Genomic DNA, 20,807 nt, shown 5'->3' with positions numbered 1-20,807 from the left:
TTTCTGCTCCTGTGATAAAGACACCACTATCAAAAGCAAACTGGCAAGGAAAGGGTTCATTTGGCTTATATGTCCATAATTGAGGGATACCAAGGTGAGAACTGAATTGGGGCAGGAACCTGGAGGTAGAAACTGAATCAGAGCTCCAAAGGAGTGATGCTACCGGTTTGCTCCCCAGGGCCACGTGGCCAGTGATGGCATCACCCCCAATAAACTGGGCTTTCCTGCATCAATCACTAATAAGAAAACGCCCTACAGAGTTCCCTATAGGCAATATGATGGAAGCATCAATTGAAATTCATCCCAAATGGCTCCAGCTCCTGTCAAGTTCGTTGAAAAGGAACCAGGTGTGGAACCAGAGAGTAAGCAATGCCCTCTCCTCTGCCTCACCTGACACAGCTTTTCTTACAGCCTAGGCGTGACTACAGGAGGGTCCCACACCCCTTCACAGCCATCCCTTCAGGATCCTTCTCTCCTGTTTCCATGTATCCATCGTGAGCCCAGTTAACCAGCTCTGGGTTCCAGCACCGAGGGTGGCTCAATTCTCCCCACTCCCACCCCTCCCCTGAACCAGCTTTCCCAGGTATCACTGGAAGAACAGGTGACAATGCCTTCATCTTACTTTAAAAAAAAAAAAGTCTGTGTGTGTGTGTGTGTGTGTGTGTGTGTGTGTGTGTGTGTGTTGGGTGGTCTGACCATCAATGCTATATGCAGGTAGACAAAGGGTTAAACTCCTGAAGATGAAGGCATGGGCCTTGAACTTACTGTGTAGCTAAGGCTGACACTGAACTCTTCTTGCTCTGCCTTTACTTTCTAAGTGTTTGGATGATGGATGTGTCCCGTCATGCTCTGCTAAGTGTTTTAAACTTTCTAGTAGCCAGCCTAAACAAAATATGTAAAGGAAGGTCTGACTGAAGCTCATAGCTTAGAATGCACAGGCCTTGGGCAGACCTCCAAGCGACTCTCTCTGTTTCATACACACACACACACACACATATATACATGCACACCCATGCATGCACACAAATGAGGAAAGGAATTTTACTATATTTTATTTAACCCAATATGTGCCAATATTAAAAAATATTAGTAAGCTATTTTCTGTTTTTTTTTTTTTTACTTCCATACTAAGACTTTTGAAATGTGGCATATAAACTGTAAATCAGTTCAGTGGTGCCTCTAGAGGTTAAGGGCAGAGCAATGACTACTCTTCCAGGGGACCATTTCAGGTGGCTCACAACAGCCTGTCACTCATCTCCAGGGGCATGTGATGTCTTTGCCCTCCAAGAGCAGCATACCCTCAGATAGACATGGACACAGAGAGACAAACACAGACACATACACATACATTATATATATATATGTATATATATATATAATTTATAAGTAAAAATAAGTTTTTTAAAAGTAGTTCAGCAGTAGAGATGGAGAGCAATGCACAAGGTTCTGGGTTTAAGCCCCAGCAACAAGGAGTGTCAGGGAAGGGGAGGGGGATTAGAGTTTATTTTACAATGAACACCAGCCAGTTCCCGGGGCTCAATAGCTACCTGGCAGGCTTGTGAACTAAGCTCTACCAGGTCTAGGGCATCTGGGAGTAGCAGCTACTAGACCCGAGTCCAAAAAAGGAAGTCCAAATGGCGTCGCTGCTCCAGACATTCTGTGCCACTGAAGTCTAGGACCCTGGCTGGAGGAAGCTCGGAAGAGTGGTTGGGGCTGCCTCTCCCTTCAGAGTGCACTAGTTCAAGGTTGAAAGGTCAGCACATGCTGACAGGAGAGTGTTCCTAACAGAGGTTTGGGGATACCACACTTCATTTAACCCCCCAAATCATCTAACAGTTTTATGTAAAACACAAGTCAAGTTCTTATTTTAGTTCTAAAATAAGAAAGCCTTAGCAGGGTGTGCCATTTATGCCTGTAATTCCAAAATTTAGGAGGATTAAAGAGGAGTCCCATAAGTCCAAGGCTAGCTTAGGCCATATACTGGGATCCAGCCCTGGCTACAGAATAGGAGTTTGCCTCAAAAATAAATAACAAGGGCTCGAGGCTATTGCTCAGTGGGAGAGGGTGAGTCTAGCATGTGCCAGGCTCTGGGTTTGAATCTCAATACTGCAAACAACTTCAGTGACAACGAAACCAGCTAGTGTGGAACTCCTGTAATCTCTCTTTCCTCTCTCTCTGTCTCTCCCCCCTCCTTTCTATCCTTCTCATGGCCACATGAGGAGAGGGATGCTATAAATTCAGCTCTTGTCACTTTGTGGCCATGTGCCCTTGAACAAGCACTTAAACTCTTTGAACTCCAGTTTCCTCATCTGCCCAACAGAGGTAACGGCAAAGCCTTTGAGGGTGGAGTGCGATGGAACACATGGGAATTACATAGCGCTCGGCAGATGTTGGCTACAGGACCGGCTGCGGCAGACAAGCACCAGGGCTAGCAGGGCATGAGTAGGGAACAGGCTCCAGCCCCCTGGCTTGGTTTGCTTTTTGAGACAGGGTCTTGTGTGTCTGGCCTCAAACTCAAGACCTTCCCTTTCTGTGCACTAGGGTTATGGCTCTGAGTCATATACCTGGCTTTCTGGCCTCATCATGAACAGCACCGAACAAGCAGGTCTGAGATGGAGCTCAATCAGTTCGCTTGCCTAGCAAGCACAAAGCCATTGAGTTATATAGCCTCCAGTAACGCATAAACAGGGAGGGTCAGGAGTTTGTCAAGATCATCCTAGACAACACAGCAAGTTCAAGCCTCAGCCACACACTGGAACCTCTCAGAAACAAACAAAGTCCATAAACCCTCTAAAACCAGTGGTTTGAAAGAGTGCCATTAAAAACCAAGTCAACGGGGGCCAGTGCAGTGGAATGGAAGTGACACCTAGTAGAAGGAAGTTACGTCAGAGAGACTGTGCCTTTAAAGGGAATATTAGGGTTCAAGCTCTCTCTTTGTTTCCTGGCTGCTATGAGTATTCCTGCTCTGAATTGCTGCAGACCCTAAAACAATGGGGCCAACTGGCCATGGCAGCAGCCTTAGATGGCTGCTTCACTGATGAAAAGATAACTAACATAGCACATATAATCAGGAACAGCCTTTCTTTCTTCAAGTGTGAGTCAGGCTAGGGCTTCAAGGGTGTGAGGCAAGCACTTAAAGAGCTGACCCCAGCCCCTCCTCACTTGCCTACCTTTTTCTTCCTTCCTCCCTTTCTTTTCCTTCTTTCTTTCCTTCCTTCCCTCCTTTCTTTTTTCTTTCCTTCTTTCTTTCTCTCTTTCTAAAAAACAAAACAAAACAAAACAAAACAAAACAAAACAAAACAAAACAAAAAAAAACAACCAACAACCAAAACCAGGGTCTCATGTAGCCCAGGGTGGCCACGAACTTACTATGTAGTTGAGGATGACTTACATTTCTGATCCTCCTGCCTCTATCTGCCAACTGCAGGGATTACAGATACGTGCCACATCAACTGGCCTTTTTCTTTCTTTCCTTCCTTCCTTTTATGTGATGTACAGCGCAATGGCATCGGATGCTTCCACGCCATTGTGCAACCACCACTTCCTTGTAGTTTCAAAACTTAGTCATCATCCAGAAAGTCCTTGTACGCCTTAGGAAGCCATTCCTCTTCTAACCCCCTAACTCATTCCTCTTCTAACCCCCTAACTCTCCAATAGTCCTTCTGCTTCCTATCCCCACAGATTTGGTTGCTCTAAGTACTTCATTCAAGATTAGTGCCATGCATGAACCCGTGTTCGGCTTCTTTCACTTTCTAAAAGTGTTTCCAAGGCTCACTGTCTGAAAACTCCAAAAAACAGGACATGAGTCTTTGTGACCTCAGTTTTTTCAAAACATGGAATAGTTCTTGGAAATGTGTCCTGCGCCCTCCCAGGCGTAGGGGCTAGGGGTGAGTAGTGCAGCTTGCTCGTTATTGCTTGCTGCTGTTATTCAATCCAATGTTTATACGTCTCTATGGGAAAATGTTTTCTTTTGGTTTTGTTTTTGTTTTTTTTTTTTTTGCCACGTGCAGCTTGTCCTTGTGACTGTACGCTTTACTCAAGTGACCCTTCTTAACCCTCAGAATAAACTGCCTGATGTTCTGAATAAATTGGATATTGCATGAGACCTTAGTCCACCTCTTTTCTCAGCTCCAATCTTGGGTTCCACCGCCTCTCGGGTGGTGAGTTTATCTAGGTTGTGGTAAGCATCAACACTTACTCTTTTTTATTTTTTTGTGGCAGAATACTATTCTATTGGATGAACGTACCATTGAGTCATTCTTCTACGGAAATTCATGTCCCATCTTCTTGTGGACTTCTATTTCTCATGAATCTATGTGATTTGCTAGGTGATATGGTATTCCTACACCCAGCCTTCTTAGGGACTGTCAAGTTGCTTTGCACAGTAGCTTCACGTGGTATTTTGATGGTTCTCTAGAGGAAGAGAACATCGGGATTCACAGAGATGCCTAAAAAGAGATTCCTATGGGAACTGGCTCAGGAGGTTGTAGAGGCTCAGAGTTGTGCTGACCTGTTCCTTGCAAGCTGAAGTCCCTGGGAAACCAGGTAGTGAGTGAGATTTTGTCTCAACGTGAGGAGCAGCAGAGCTGAGGGTGTAAATCCCAGTCTGAAGAAGATGAGAGAAGGTAGCCCAGCTCACTGAAGCAGAAGAAATTCATATTGCCCCACCCTGAAAGGATGCTATCCATATTGGGGAGAGCGGTCCTGTTATAGTTAGGCATAACTATTTGAAGAACTTCATACAAATTCATAAGGAGAGGAGGAAAGATGTTTAAAAATATTTAGAGCTGGGGCTAGAGAGATGTCTCAGTAGTTAAGAGTACTGCTTGCTCTTTTTTTAAAAAAAGATTTATTTATTTATTTATTATGTATACAATGTTCTGTTTGAATGTATGCCTGCGTACCAGAAGGAAGCACCAGATCTTACTATAGATGGTTGTGAGCCACCATGTGGTTGCTGGAATTGAACTCAGGACCTCTGGAAGAACAGCCAGTGCTCTTAACTCTGGAGCCATCTCTCCAGCCCTGATTGCTTTTTTTAAAGGACCTGAGTTCAGTTCTCAACTCACAAGTGTCTGCAATGCCAGTTTCAGGCACACATGGCATCCGCTCACATAGACACACACAAATAAATAAAGATAAATTATATTTATATATATACATATATATATTCAAAGCAATATGGTTGTAAGAAAAAACATGACCATTTACTGAAATGAATGAGCTATAGATAGTTTTAATTAACTGAGAAATTCATGCTGAGCAGAAAACTTACAAAACAATAGAGCTAATAGGGGTACAATTCAGTAGCCTTGCTTAACGGGCAAGGCCTTGGGTCTGATCCCCAAAACCACACACACACACACACACACACAAAGGAGAAGAAGAGGGGGGAAAGGAGCAAGAAGAAGAGACAGATTTCCCAGCATGCACCAAACAGAAAGGCATGTACTGAAAAGCAGGCATGTAACTCTCACCATAGCTTTGTTCTTAAAAGACCAAACTAGAAACAATCCACGTGCCTGTTAATGGTGAAACTCGTACAGCATTAATTCCACATAGCACTGAAAATGAACACATGAAAACATGAATAGCTCTCAGAAACTTCATGTCAATATAAGAAAGACAGATAGAAAAGAGCCCCGAAAAGAATCCTGAATGTTTGTATAAAGTTCACACCAAGAGAAAAATGTTAGAAGTTGGTGATGGTGTGTATTGAGAGATATTCTGGGGAGCAGGCATAAGACAGGGTGTATGAGGCTCTAGCAATGCACACACGCTCTCTCTCTCTCTCTCCCTCTCTCTCTCTCTCTCTCTTTCTCCTTCCATCCTTTTTAAAACAGAGTCTTATTGTGTAGTCCAGGATGGCCTCAAATTTTTGATCCTTCTACATCAGCCTTCTGAGGGCTGAGATTACAGGCGTGAGCTCCATGCTTGGGTTCTATGTGGCTTTGATTGTGATGAAGTTACCATCTGAAACGTCTGACACAGACACACTTGCCACTCTGCCTCATGCCTACAATCCCAGCACTTGGGAGGCTGAGACAGGAGGATCCGGAGCTCAAGATTATTGTAGGATACACAGCACATCTGGAGCCAGCCTCGGTTCCATGAGACCCCCTCAGCTCCCAGCCCACCCCCAAAGAAAAAAAGGCACTTTTGAAACCAGCAGTCCCTTGCCCTCTTCCAGCTCCCGGCAACTGATCTCCCATGCAGTGTCTAGGAATTTGGCTCATCCGGGTTCCTCACACAGGTGGACTCCAACAGCACCTGTCCTTCCAGTGTCTGCCTGGTTGCTCTGAGCTCAGGTCGCCGCCATTCTCCCTGCTGCGGCCTTGTGTCAGGACTCCTTTCTCCCAAAGCTGGCAATGACGCCAGCTATCTGTTGGTCCAGGCACCTCTCTGTCCACGGAGCATCTTCCTCCTGTTGGCTACTGGGAAGGTGGTTTGCCACAGAGATCTGAGTGTGTGTGTGTGTGTGTGTGTGTGTGCGCGCGCGCGCGCGCTTGTGTGAGGAGCCACAACAACTGCCTGGTATGATGCTGCACCTCAATAATCATTTATTAAAAGAATATGACTACGCTATTAAAAGAAATCGTGTCATTCCGCAAAAGCATTGCTTCAAAGACTAGGGACACACTGACTATAAGAGAATGCAGCCTCCTAACCTGTTCTCATGGGGAAAAAAACCCGATGTACGCCTGACAGCACCACCCAAGGCCAAATCTAGACAAACAGGCCTGGGCATGGACAGACAGGCACAGGCAAGCTTCAGCGGGAGTCTTGATCTATTTAAATATAAAACCTACGCCTGCAGGGGCCCATGGCTGTGGCTGTGAGACTATCTAACGCACACGAACAAGCAAACACTTGAGCAGATGTGCTGCCATGAAAACGACACCAGTCTTGGCCTGGGTATGCATCTACTGAAAGCCACACATGGTGCTGCATCCATTGCAGGTGTAACACACACAGCTAGCTCCGCCTGCAGGTGAGGAGGGGAGTGAGGGCTGGGCCACGGGGCTAGAGCTCTGCATTTCCTTCACATTGCCGGAAACCAGTCCGCCGTATTGCTTACCAAACTACAGGAGTTGATTGTTTCTTTGGAATAATTAAGACAACAAGAAGGAAACAGAGGTGGCTTAGCGGTTAAGAGAGCTTGCTGCTCTTGTAGAAATCCAATGTCACTGGACTCTGTTCATTCTCTCTCTCTCTCTCTCTCTCTCTCTCTCTCTCTCACATACACACACACACACACAAGGGTGGTGGGGGAGGAAGGGAGAATCACTCTCTCCACTGGGCCACAATGGCAGGACTTCCATAAAGGAGGCCAGGGAAAACCACTGCACACCAGGGGGACCAGGACAGGCCCCAGAGGGTGTGGAGACCTTTGCACTGTCAGCTTGGCAAGAGCAAGCCTCCCACTCTTTTGTATAAGAACAGTCACTGCAGACACACTTCTCTGCCCCTGGCAGGACAAGTCGTCTCCTTCCTACCTCGTTGGGTGGATACACCATAGCCAGTTTATTGCTTATTGTTCATGGTGAGCACTAGAGACCCCCAGTCTGATCTGATAATATTAAGCTACAATGAGAATTGGTATTTGTGACTTTGAAAGTTCTGTTAGTTACTGAGAATAGGATAGCAAAAAAAAAAAAAAAAAAAATTTTTTTTTTGAGACAGGTTGTCCTCGACTCACTTTGTAGACAAGGCTAGCCTCAAACTCACAGAGATCCTCCTGCCTCTGCCTCCCTGATTATCGGGATTACAGTGTGTGCCACTGAGCCCATCTAGCATAGCAAATGTTTTAAATATCACGCTTCACTTTTGAAAACACTCCCATTTCCCCATGTAGGAAACTTCCAGAGGTCTGTAGCTATCCAAAGTGGCTCACGGCAAAAGCGCTCATGGTCTCACTGTGCTCGTTTGGCGGTGTTGGGTAGCAAACCCAGGACTTTCATACAAGGTAAGGACACTGAGCCTACCCATCACCTCTTTCTCTCCCTTACAGAAAATGCAGACTGCTTCATACATAAAATCTCAGGTCATCCTTGTGCGGGGACCATGCTGACCTTCTCTGTGTTGTTCCAATTTTAGTACACGAGCTGCTGAAGAGCCCTGCCTCCTAGTCCCTTGCTATGTGACCCAAGCCAGCCTCGGATTCTCCATCCTCCTTCCTCAGTCTCCAGACATGGGATTTCTCCCCACAGCTCTCTCTCTCTCTCAGGTCTCTGGTAACACAAGCTGGCCCTGAATTTCCGATCCTCCTGCCTTTACCTCCTGTTTACCTCCCGAGGGCTAGGCCTGCAGGAGCGTCACCCGTGGCCAGTTGACGTGGTGTTGGGGAATCAAAGCCCAAGGCTTTGTTCACCCAAGGCAAGCGCTTTACCAGCTGAGCCACACCCCTAGCCTCACTGTGGTTTTAAACAGCATTTCTCAGTGACCGATGACGCCGGTTAGGGCTTCATGTCTCTGTTAACCCTCCGTGTATCTTCTCTGGTCCCGTGTTTGTTGAGTCTTGTACCCATTTCTGGTTGCGTGGTCTCTTACTGAGTTGTAAAAGTTCCTTATATATTCTGGAAACTAGTCCTTTGGCAGCCATGTATTGTGGGCATTTGCTGTCGGCCTGTAGCTTCCCTTCGAATTTATTCTTAGTAACTTCTGAGGCTCATGCTTGTTTTCATGTCAATAAAAACCTCTAAGAGGAAGGAGCTAGGTACATGGGTGCTCCAAGCCCAGCTAACTGGGTATTTCTCAGAAACTTCAATAGAACATAGCTGAGAGGATGTAGGCTCTGTGTTCTCGCGACCAGGTGGTGTCACCGTGTCCACATATTCATTGGGCCAGGAAGGTGAAGAGATGGGAAGGTTGCCAGCAGGCTGGTATCAGATAGCCCCATTGCCTCTCTTCCGGAAGGGATGCTGGATTGGGGAGCCAGTACTAGCCTGCCCCAAGAGGCCTCAGACAGGCCGTCCATGCTGACTGCTGTGGGGAAGGACCCCAGCCTGGTGAAGGACCCCAGGCCACGCAGGCTCCCACCTGCCCCAGCTCTTCAGTGTCCGCAGAGGCTTCCTGTTGGCAGTACTTCAGTGGCTGGTCTTTGCTAAGGGGATGTCAGCTTCAGCCCTGAGGTTGGGAGGAAACTGCTCTCTGAGTTGGGGGATGCTGAGGGGGCTGTGTCCACTGGTGAACAGCCTGCCCTTCACCTGCCTGCTCCAGGGCCCACACCTGGGGCTGGGCTTGATCATGAGTCCTCATTCTCTAGGCAGCTAGAGCCCTCTCCCTATGAGAGGGTTTATCACAAAGGTATCATGAGTAATGTGTGGGGTGTGCAGCCCCCTCTCAAGATCCAGGGGACTAAAGTGTTGAGCTGTGGTCTTCCACAGGCTAAAAAAAACAAAACAAAACTCATCAGGGACCTCCTGAGAAGATGTTTGTCCTCTCTTCCCCTTTATCTTGCTCCTCAGCTTCCTTTAGATTTATTTACTTTTAATTTATATGTTTGAGTGTTTTACCTGCATGTGTATCTGTGGGCCATGTATGTGTCTGATGCCTGAGGAAGCAAGAAGAGGGCACCCGACCCCCTAAAACTGGAGTTACAGATGTATGTGAGCTTCCATGTGGGTGTTGGCAACCAAACCTGTGTCCCCTGTAAGAACAGCAAATGCCATTTCTCCAGCCTTAACACTTCTTTCCTGAGGAGCCTGGACACCCAGCAGACAGGAGCAGGTAGCCAGCTGGCTGCTGCCATCCCAGCTCCCCCAATTTCCTCTGCCTGCTGGGCAGCTGGAGCATCTCCACCTGCTGGGTCTGGCTGGGGCTTAACAGCAGGACCCTGCAAGCAGCTGGCGATTCCTCAAGAACCAGGCAGCAGCATAGGGGCCCTGGGCCACCTGCTCCCTGGCCCTTGATGGTCTGTGGTGGCACTACAGATCCTTTCTAGAATGGATCTTACGAAAAAAAAAATTAAAAACCAGAAACACAGGAGTATTATAGAAAAACCCAACTCTATGTAGATACAAAAAAATCACTACACAGAGAGAGAGCTGCTACAACTCTGTAACTTCCAGTCTTGGAAGGAAGTGAAGAAGAAAAGAAGAAGCCGTGTATCCGGCTGTCCCGGAACTCCCTGAGTCTACTGGGCTTTCCTGGAACTCGGAGACCCTGCCTTCACTTCCCAGGTGCTGGGATTAACGATGTGCACCCCCATGCCCAGCTAGATGCGCAGTGTGTATCAGCGTGATGAAGAAGTAGCTCAGCTGCTGGGCTGCCTAGCTCACAGGAGGCCCACGCACTACAAACTAAGCACGGTGGTCAGAAGATCAGGCATAGAGGGTCAGAAGATCAAGGTGTCTTTGGCTACACCAAAGAGTCTGGGGCCAGCCTGTGTTACAACGCCCCTGTTTCAAAAACAAAACACAGCAACTGCTGCCTTTGTTAGGTTTCGATGCCCCAAATCTGAGGCTCAGAACTAGCCCCTTACCACTCCAACCTCTCCCAGCATGTGGTGGATGGCTCTCTACCTCAGCCCACTCCTTCCGTCTCTGGAGTTCTTACTCCATGTGGGGGGTGAGAGAGGTAGTCAATGTCTTAAGCCCCGGTCGCCTATCCCACAGAGAACTGAGTGGATGGTGTGTGCCCTCACAGTGACCATGCTGATTCTTGTGTCCTCACTTCTGCACGAAGCACTTTGGAGAAGCAGGCTCAGGGGCTTCACCCACCCATCTGCAGCCGCTTCAAGTTCCACCTGAGCTGTATCGCTGCCGAAGCACTGCAGGAAAACACCTTCAAGTGAGCATTTGCTGTGTGCTGTGTCCAGCCCCTTTGAAAATGACCACCGGGCCTCAGGCCCACGCCCATGGGTGAGAGTGTTTCCATCTTGAGAGTGACAAGCAGGCTTACTATCAAGAGAGGTGCATGGCCTAGAGGTGAAAGAGCAGTAGGTAGTGGAAAGTGGAAGGAGAAAGAAGCCCAAGACTGCCTCCCTGATTTTCCCTGAAGGTCACATCTGTCCTTCCTACTAGGGAAAACTCTTATAGGGCCTTAATCAATTCACCTTGCATCCCTGGTCCCCATGACAGTGCCTGGCACACTTGGGCACTGAAAAATAATTCAACAAAGGAGGAAAGTCAAGAATAGTAAGTAAAAATTTATGCTTGGTGGGCCTATAATTCAAGCACTTGGGAAACTGAGATAAGGATTTTGAGTTTGAGGCCAGCCTGCATTACCTGTCTCAAAAATTGTTATTTTACTTAAGCTCAAAAATGTGTATTTTGAGCCAGGCACGGTGGTACATGCCTGTAATCCCAGCACTCAGGGAGGCAGAGGCAGGTGGATCTCTATGAGTTCAAGGCCAGCCTGGTCTACAAACTGAGTCCAAGACAGACAAGGCACACAGAGAAACCTTGTCTCAAAAAAACCAAACTAAACAAAATCTGTATTTTCCTTAATCTTAGCTACCTTCATCACACATGTTTATAGAGGCTGAAGATATAACTCAGTAGTAGAGCAAATTTTTAGCCTTTGGTTCAATACCAAATAAAAGACAAACCAGAATGTGTTTGCCTAAACGGACGCTTATGTTTTAAAAAATAAACTAGAGGTGGGCATTGAAGAGATGGCTGATGGGCTGGGTGTGCTCTTCCAGAGGACCAGAATTCAGTTCCCTGCACCCACATCAGGTTGCTCACAACCGCCTGTAACCTCCTCTCTGAGACCCAGTGCTCTGTTCCGGCTTCCTCGGGTATCTGGACACACGGGGCATATACGTACAGAAACACACACGTATAAATCCATCTTTAATGTCTGACCAGTGTTTGAGTGTGTTATCGTTGTGTGTCTTGTTTTTTTCTAGGTGCCCCGCAGTGCTCTCCATTCACTTTCCTTGCTGGTCTACAATCAGCAAAGGCGGTTTCCCCTCTTTTCCCCAAGTAATTGCGTAAGTTATTCTACTGTTTGCTTTCACGTATAAAAGCGAACAAACGAAACGAAAACCAGGATACTGAGTGTCTCTTGTAATAAAGCACCTGCCTGCCGTGGATGAAGCTCTGAGTTTGCCTCCTAGTACCTCAAAAGATTGAACCAATGTTATTTTTTAATTATCCGAGTCAAAGATACCTTTCTAGAGTGGTGGCATACAGCTGCCATCTCAGCATGTTGGAGGTGGACGCGCGATGACCAGGAGTTCAAGGTCACCTTCTGCCACTTAGTGAGTTAGATGGAAGCCAGACCCTATCTCAAGAGACAGGACGGGACGGAGAGAAGGAGAGGGGAAGGGAAAGCAGTGGGACGAGGAGAGAGACATTTTCTGATGGGCCTGCTTCTGTGAAGATGGGGAGATCTGGCGCTCCCCTGCTTTGAAGTCCAGGGTCAGTGTGGAGGCCCAGGGCCTCCTCAGCCCTGCCCCCCATTTCCTCAGGCGACCGGCTTGGAGAGCGGAGGATTCGGGTGAGAAAGCCGCCCCATTCCTGGGCAGTAAGATCCATTGCAGATTTCACGACGCCCAGAGGGTCTCAGGCTTTCCAGACTTCGCGATTTTAGATTCTCTCTAGAAGACAAGCTTGAGCAGACACAGACAGCGGTTGCAAACCGGTTGTCCTGCGGGAACTGAAGTCCCGGAGTGCCCCCTAGTGGAGGCAGCTGGGAAGGACCATATACCCCGGTGGGGACTAGACCAAAACCCACCCGGGCAGAGGAGAGCCAGCGCAGACTTTGCCAGAGGACTTTAAAGGGCACTGGCTGCACTTTATGCCTCAGGAACCGGCGATGCCCTGTGCGCCACAGTCCCTAACCTGAAGAGAGACTACAGAGAGCAGCTGCTGAGCGACCTATTCAGGCGGTCCAGGAAGACCTGAACTAGGTGCTGCTTCCTCATGGCGAATCAAGAGCACACCAGGCCTCGGTTTATATTCTCTGAAGATAATTCAACATGCCCTCGGTAAAAGGAAAAAAAAAAGGCAAGGAAGAAAAGACAGGGCAGCAAGAACATATCACAGGAGGCCAGAGAAGACTTTCTGGAGGAGGTTGTTGGAATTGGCAAAGAGCTCTGGTGTGATAGGTTTGGTAGCAAGGTCACACCACAGGGCTGATCCATTGTGTGTGGGGGTGTGTCACTAGGCACAACTCACTGCTAGGGGGGAATGGGGAGGGGCCAATGAGACAAGAAGAGGGATTCTAGTTCCAATTTTCTCTAAGAAATGTTCGTTGGAGATTCATTTAAAATAGAAATTTGGAAATTTTGCCCTTGTTGGGCCTATTTATAGTGTTTGTTCTTTAGACTAAGGTCATTCTCCACTTTTTCCTCCTGTGTCAGGAATTTTTATTAGATACCAAACATGGTGAAATTTATGGTTTTGGCAGGTGGACTATCTGTGCACCTTTAAAGAGGCTTTTAGGACAAGCAGACCCTTCAGTTGGAAATTGCTCTAGTCTTTTGAAGATATGTTTTCAAACCTTTCAGGATGGGTCAGGAGTAGCCTTTGGCTAACGTCACTTCCCTTTCAAGGTGTGGGACCAGGAATCGTCCTCCATCGCTATACACTTGAATCAAATCTGCCTCTGGCCGTCGGGAATGTGAGCACTTCTCCAGCTGGCCCTTGCCTGCCGGTGGCCCTTGTTGCCAAGGTCTTCTCTCCTCCCAGCAGCCGTGAGGTTGAGAATCACTGAGAGTTCAAAGGACAGCCGGGTCTCCACAGTGTACCAAGATAGCCGGGGCTACAAAAAGACCTTGTCAATTAATAATGATGACGATAATAATAATTTTAAAAAGTCGAGAGTAACTGAGAAAGATAGAAAACACGAACCTTTGGTCTCTGCATATGCATTCATGGGTGTGTACACCTGCACACATATGAATACATTTTTGTTTGTGTTTTGAGACAGGGTCTATTTTGTAGCTCTGGCTGTCCTGGAATGTGATGTGGAGACCTTGCTGGCCTCAACCTCACAGAGATCCACCTGGCTCTGCCTGCTAAGATTAAAGTCATGCACTACCATACTTGATCTACAAATAAATGTTTTTTACAAGTTCAAACAGATCAAACTGAGTGTGCAGAATGACCCCATTGTGACCACTCACAGGCATACAGAGCCATCAATCTCTACCTTAGTGCAGGCTTTAAACATCCCCCACACACAGCTACTCTCAGCTTGAGAAACAAGCGCAGTGAAGGAAGGGGACATTTTTGTAGGACACTTACCAAAGGGTTCCCTTCCGCCTGTGACCACAGGATTGGGGATTTGAATCTGCCTTGTTCACACAGAAAGGCCTCTTACTGGAGCCAGGACAACCAACAGCAGAGTTAGCATGGTCCTTAGATGACTTAACTACCTGTGTTTACTTGTCTTGGTTTATTGAGATCAAGAAAAAAACAAAACACTAAAATCATGATCTATAATTATAAGATCACTTAGTAAGCGTGTTAGATTTATCCCTGCTCTATTTGGTGGTCGGTTTGTATTGGATGTTACATTAGTCTTGGAGGGCGGGGAGGGTCGAGACAGGGTGACTCTGTGTAGCCCTGGTTGTCCTGGAACTCACTCTATAGACCAGGCTGGCCTCAAACTCAGAGATCTGCCTGCCTCTGCCTCTTGAGCCTTTTATTTCTTTTCTTTTCTTTCTTTTTAAGTTTTCAAGACATGGTTTCTCTGTGCAGCCAACTTACTCTGTTGACCAAGCTGGTCATGAACTCAGAGATCCACCTGCCTCTGCCTCCCAAGTGCTAGAATTAAAGGTGTACACCACAATTTCTGGCTAGTCATTTTAATATAGTATCGAGGAGGTAGAATTTTTATTTGTGCTCTTAATTCAATAAAACAAAAAAACTACTGTACAGTAGAAAATAAGAGACAACGATTTGTCACAAAGGAACCTGTGGCCTTATAATCATAGCAAACAACATTACAGCTGTGAGGCTGGACAGATGCTCAGTGGTTAAGAGCATTCGCTGCTTGTGTACATTCTCAATGTGTTGACAAATATGTACTGACAGGAACCCACCATACCATGTCTACAGAACATACTACCTATTCACACCCCCAGCCCGTCTCCAGCAGCTACTCATCTCCTTCCTGTCTCCATAGCTTTCTCTTTTCCGTGGTGTTCATGGAGGTGCAATGGCATTCGAGGGAACCATCTTTTTATGGATTGTTGGTACTTTCTCTTTATTGATGAATCATATCTCATTATATGGATCTATCAGTTTGTCTAATTTGGAGTTTTTGTTTTGCTTCAGGGCAGTCTCACTATGTAGCTGAAGCTATCCTTGAATTTGTGATCCTCCTGCCTCAGCCTCCTGAGTTCCTGGATTAAAGAAAAACAAAACACACACTGTGCAGTTAGGCACAGTGGTTCATGCCTGAATCACAGAGCATGGGAGGCTGAGACAGAAAGATAGAGAGCCAAGGGCAGCCTGGGTTACATAGGAAGAACCCGTCTCAAAGAAAAAACAAAAACAAAAACAAAAACAACCCTGGAAATCCATTTAGAGAGGAGACAAACCTTGTTGGAAAAGTCGAATGCTGGTCTGGGCCAGTGTGATGAGCTGGGACGCTTGCAGAGAAGGGCAGTCCTGTGGGTAGCTAGAGTAGGCAATGAATGTGAGCCTTAGGTCTGGGCTATCTGGGAGGAAGGGTGGGTGCGGGTGTCACAGGTGCTGGAGCTCCTGAGATCTAACGTTGCTGCTCCCTGTTGCCCTGTGCCTTGCAGACTTCCTGCTGGGCTTGTAGGAGCCACACACCACCCCTTTTCTACCTCTTTCTGGCAGGCACAGGTAAGGCCGGCTTGCCACAGAGCCATCCTTTTAAAACACACTGCACAATCATCCCAGGAGACCAAGAACTGAAAATTTAGCATATTTTTAGCCAAACTAGCAGTCTGCTTTGGTTGCCAGGACTCAATCAGTAGCTGCCATCATTTGTCTAATACCACTGACAAACGATAGTAGATCCAGCCTAAAACCCCCAGATAGTGTAGCTGGAGGAGGCTTGAAAAGCCACCTGGCCTACCTTTGACTGCCACTTGGGAACCCCTGGGCAGATTCCCAACAGGTGATCTTCTGTCCTGTTCCTCCCAGGCTCAGCCAGCCTCTTCATTTTGATGGCTCAAATGCTAAGGAGTTCTTCTAAAACTATTGCTATCCTTCCTGCACAGTGCTGCTTCCCTACAAAGCCATTCCCACGAGCAGCTGCATAGGCTTTACAACCCTTGCTCTGACACTGATCTTTTCTCCAGCACAAGTACAGGGGACCTCAGAGGCACTTAGCCCTTCTCCTGGAGCACTGGACAGTCCTGTGCAATTTTGCTGTAATGCTGCCCTGCAGAGAATATGTGCAGGTTTCTCGGTCTCCAATTACGAACAACCCCACTTTTAATGGGGTTAATTTTGGGATCTATCATCTCCCAGGTTCTTTGAATTTCCTTTGTCTTTACTCCAATTTTCCTTATCCCCAGTTAAAGATAATGAACAGCATTCTTCTGACATTAAATATGTAAGCTGAGGCTGGATACAGCTGCAATCCCAGTACTTAAGAACCAGAGGCATGAGATTCATGGTAAATTCAGGGTCAGCAAGCCTGGTAACATGGTGAGCTACTGTCCAACAGTCACAAAAACATACACTGAATCATGGCAATGGCTGATACTATTAGAGGGCTGGGGCTGGGGCTTCATTGGAAGAATACTTGAGTAGCTTGCACAAAGCCCTGGATTCAGGCCCCAGCACTGCATAAACTTACCTGGAATAACAGCTCGTTGTCTTCCAAATGCCTGTACTCCCAGTATTTGCGAGACAGAGGCAGGAAATTCAGAAGTTCTAAGTCAACCTCTACTACACTGAGTTCAAGGATAGCCTAGGCCACATGGAACTGCTTCTCAAAAACAAACAGACTTTTCATACGTCTGTCAGCACTGTCTATACCATCCCACACACTTCTGGAATGCACTGAAACGCAGAGGTAGACACAGCTAGTACCACCCACCCACCAGCGTCCCCACTGCCCTTGTATTAACAAGACCACAGCCTGTTCTGCTGATACTTTCCATTTATTACTGCAGTAGACAATCCTCTCAAAGTGCAATGCTACATCACTGTCACAGCCCCTGCTCCTTCCCCTCCGGCAAATACTTGGAAATTCATTCTTGGAGCACTGACTTTTCTCTGGATGAAAAGGTATCCTTACTGCCAGTGTCACAGGGAAAACACATACACACAAACAAAAGGACAAAGAGCGGCTCTTGAGAGGAGTGGGCCGTGGAGGCAGAAGGGGAGCAGTACAAACACGGCTCTCCCTTCTCTAGCAGCAGCCTATCTTCTGGTCACACTGTCTCTGGCAGGCCTCTACCTCCTGTTTCGAGAACAGATGATTCCATAGCCACAACCATGTGGTATCTCAGCCTACCAGAGGCCTGTGAAGTCAAAATAAATGGAGAAACTTCTCCAGCTGGTTTGGAAAAAATGGGTGGTTTGAGTACACTGACTAGCCAATTTCCCCTTAAGCTGTTCGGCAGAGCACTTGGAAGAACACTGGGGTTTAGCTGCTGCCTGATCGTGAGAACCCCTCACTCAAATGGGAGCAGGGTCAGCATACTTTAAATGAGAGGGGAAAAAAATCCAACTGTCAAATACTATATGACCAAGAGGATGGGGAAAGACAAGCAGCTCTAGAAAACATTGGAGATTCAAACCTCTGAACAATTGAGATTTAAAAAAAAAAAAAAAAGGCAAAATAAAACATCTAACCTTTAGGCCTGACACAGGCCTCACTCTTAGACACACTGTACATGCATGCATGCATGCATGTGCACACACGTGCACACGCACATGCACACACACACTAGAGAGATGCCCAAAGGAAGGCAAGTTCAAATGTCTGCTCTTTGGAATTTTGAGGCGACCTGAGCATAGGCAAACGTGAGGCCTCCTGCCTGAGTCAAGCCTCCAGGGGCAGCCTTTGCCTCCTTGACAGCCAGTGATGCTCCGGTGGCGGGCGTTGGAGCCTTCACAACCACCCCAGAGTGCATTCTTCAGATTCCTGGAGTTTCAATCACTACTGGACTTTCTTCTCAGGCGGCTTCACCCACAGCAGAAACACTTTCCCCCTTGACCCCTGTACTCTGTTCTCTCAGGGAAAGGCATTCCCAGATAACAGTGACTGGAGGGGCAGAGGTTGGAGAACTGGAAGAGAGTATGACGAATACAAGGAGATGCTGTAACCCTCAGAATTCCTGAGCCAGTGCCTGAGGAGCCCAGGCTTCAGGGATATGCTATAAAGAGAGGCCTTAATTTAAGGTACTGCCATCTCGGCTCACAAGAGCCCAGTACTCAGGGCCACCTGAAACTGCTGCAGCTGCCCATTTCTTCCTTGATCTTGGGTGCTCTTTTGACCTCTCTGGCCCCAGGCTCCCAAAGTGAGAACACCCAGCTTCTCTGATGAGGACATGCCTGCAGAAGCCTTCTGGGCATTGAGGATCTGGACAATTTGCTTACATCCAGGTGCTGAGGACCAAAGTCTTTTCCAACCACAGCTGACAGATACAGCCGTCAAATGAAAGCATCCAGCAAGGCTGCCGATTCTTCAGATGTCCATTTCAGCACTGTGGGATCTACACACTAAGTGTTAAAGTGGCACTAAGCAGCTGTTGCTTCCTCCTCCATGAGGGACATGCAAGCCCCACAGACCATGCTCAGCACACAAGTCCCACTCGCATGGGAGGCTGGTTTCAATCCCCGCCCTCAGCCCCAACCCCATACATGGGACCTGCACTATAATCTAGCTTCTGACTGAATTGCATTCTTCTCCACCTTCTCTTAGAGGGCAGATACCTTAGGTTTCATCAGCAAAACCTTTGCTGCCTGGGATCACGATTTAAGTGCCACAGTGCCTAGAAGGAGAACCCCACTGGAGGTATAAGGCGCAAAGGACACAGAATCCTAGGCTGTCATCACATCCTACCACATGTTCAGAGTGTGCTGGGGGCTTGGGGGAGAAGAACACACAATAACTTAACAGTAGAGCTGGGAGAGGCATTTGGTTCTCTTCAACTCTAAGCAGAGGCTGTTCCTGGATGCGCAAGCATTCATAATACTGATAACACTCAGGTCAGACCCAGCACAGGGCACATACATGTGGTCGGTCAAGTCCTTCGCACAGCAGGAGAGTACAGCAGGGTGCCAAGAGGCATCTGGATAGCACACAGCAAGAAGACGACTGCACTCCTGCACAGAACCCCATTAAAAAGTGTTTGTCTATGACAAAGTCACATTTCCCCCATTCTTCTTGCTTTATAAGGTCAGCAATGCTGGAAGGTGTCTAGTGGAGTCCGTCTTCCAGGAACGAGTGCAGAAGGGGAGCATGTGGCTTAGGTACACCCCTTTAGTGAGCAGACAGGACTGCCTGAACCTCACATCCATTTCAGACAAACACACAAACAGAAAAGGATTATTGCCAGCTTGTGCACTTTCACAATGTGATTTTTGTATTTCGAAAGCTTGAATTGTCCCTGAAAGAGAAAATGGGAGAAAATAGAGTATTCAATACATGGACCACCTAGATACAAGCACCCGTACAGGGGAGGGCCTGACCAGCTCCAGCTTTCCACCCAGCCCTCCCCCGCCAGTCTAAAGCCAAATGGCAGCCTGCCTTCCAAGTCCTTGCAAAAACTTTCAGCCTGCTGCTTGGCAAGGTAAAAGGTTAGTAACTCCCCCAGTGCAAGTGAAGTATTAATGCATGCACATCCTCACAATGGGACACTGTAGCTTTAAAGAGAAAAAAAGAAGCTTTCCGCTAGATCTTGGCGACCTCTCCAAGAGCAATAGATAATCTCTAGTACACAACAGTCGTGTGCGCAACCGCCGCCTCCAATGAAGGTGGAGGAGAAAGGCTGCGTATGCATTCCTCTGCCTGTACATAACACTTCAAAAAATGCTGAACCGCACTTACGTAAAGTAGGACAACAGGGACCCAATAGCAGGTGGGCAGGTGAAACGAGGAGGAGGAAGATACAATCAGACCACTCAATAAACAAATCCAACCCCCTTCATAAGCCCTGTTTAAAACAGAACTGCATTTACAGTTCTGGTACAGTCAGAAGTTTTTTTCTGAAAGAGGAACATGGGAACATGTGCCTTCTACTGCGTGCAGGCATCCCTGACCACCTTTCTCATACTAGAAATCCAGCCACAGCTCAGCAGGTCACATCATCCAAATCTCAAAAATCTCATGGGTTTCCCTGATGGGGACTTTAAAGTCCAATCAGCTGCTGCCCTAGACCAGGGCTTTGTTTTCAAATGCGCTAGAAACTGAAGCAAACTCTCATTACAGGCTTCTGAAGTCAATTTCCTTTTTCATTTTAAAGGGTCACTGCAGTGCTGTGGCCTTACTTGATCTTCCTACATTTAACTAGGCAGCTGGTCCACAGTAAATAAACAACGAAGAGGTAGTATGTTCAGGCAGCCAAGGGCAGTTCCCTCCTGCCCCTGGTGGCTGGAAGCACGCGGACAGTGACCATGAGCCCCACAACCACATACTAACTGTTCTGTATACCATGAGTGAGCTGCTCTAGGGGAACCTGGAAGAACCTGACGTGATTTCCAAAGCTCACTAGCCCTTTTCTGACACATGTGACTCTGTGGCTCATTTATCAACTATTTTCATCTCAGAGCTGAAGACAAGGTGTTAACTGGGAACCATCTTCTTAAATGGTATACAAACCTTTCCTAAGGACAGATTCCTCTGAGCTATCAGAGGCCAACAAAAGATGCTAAGGAATCCTAATTACACCACAGAGGAACGCAGGAGGAAGTGGTGTC

General features: G+C 47.3%; 1 protein-coding gene and 1 non-coding gene across 3 annotated transcripts in view; both read right to left on the bottom strand.

Annotated features, from left to right (window-relative positions):
• Nucleotides 1–8,010: 8,010 nt before the first annotated feature.
• Nucleotides 8,011–8,119, bottom strand: LOC132648183 (U6 spliceosomal RNA). The gene has a single exon (XR_009586560.1). It is a non-coding gene; the product is annotated as a U6 spliceosomal RNA (small nuclear RNA).
• An 8,903-nt stretch (nucleotides 8,120–17,022) lies between these two features.
• Nucleotides 17,023–20,807, bottom strand: part of Eif4e2 (eukaryotic translation initiation factor 4E family member 2) — a 28,820-nt gene continuing 25,035 nt past the window's right edge. For both annotated transcript variants that reach the window (XM_021644606.2, XM_021644607.2), the window contains one exon: nucleotides 17,023–19,498. Coding sequence is in view for 1 of the 2 variants with exons in the window: in XM_021644607.2 (XP_021500282.1) it covers nucleotides 19,459–19,498 (40 nt within the window). In the remaining variant the exon portion in view is untranslated. The remainder of the gene's footprint in view (nucleotides 19,499–20,807) is intronic.

This window comes from Meriones unguiculatus, chromosome 15 (assembly GCF_030254825.1).
Source record: "Meriones unguiculatus strain TT.TT164.6M chromosome 15, Bangor_MerUng_6.1, whole genome shotgun sequence".
In the NCBI taxonomy this organism is placed as follows: Eukaryota; Metazoa; Chordata; class Mammalia; order Rodentia; family Muridae; genus Meriones; species Meriones unguiculatus.
Note: the sequence above shows the minus strand (reverse complement) of the source record. Positions and strands in the feature narration are given on the sequence as shown.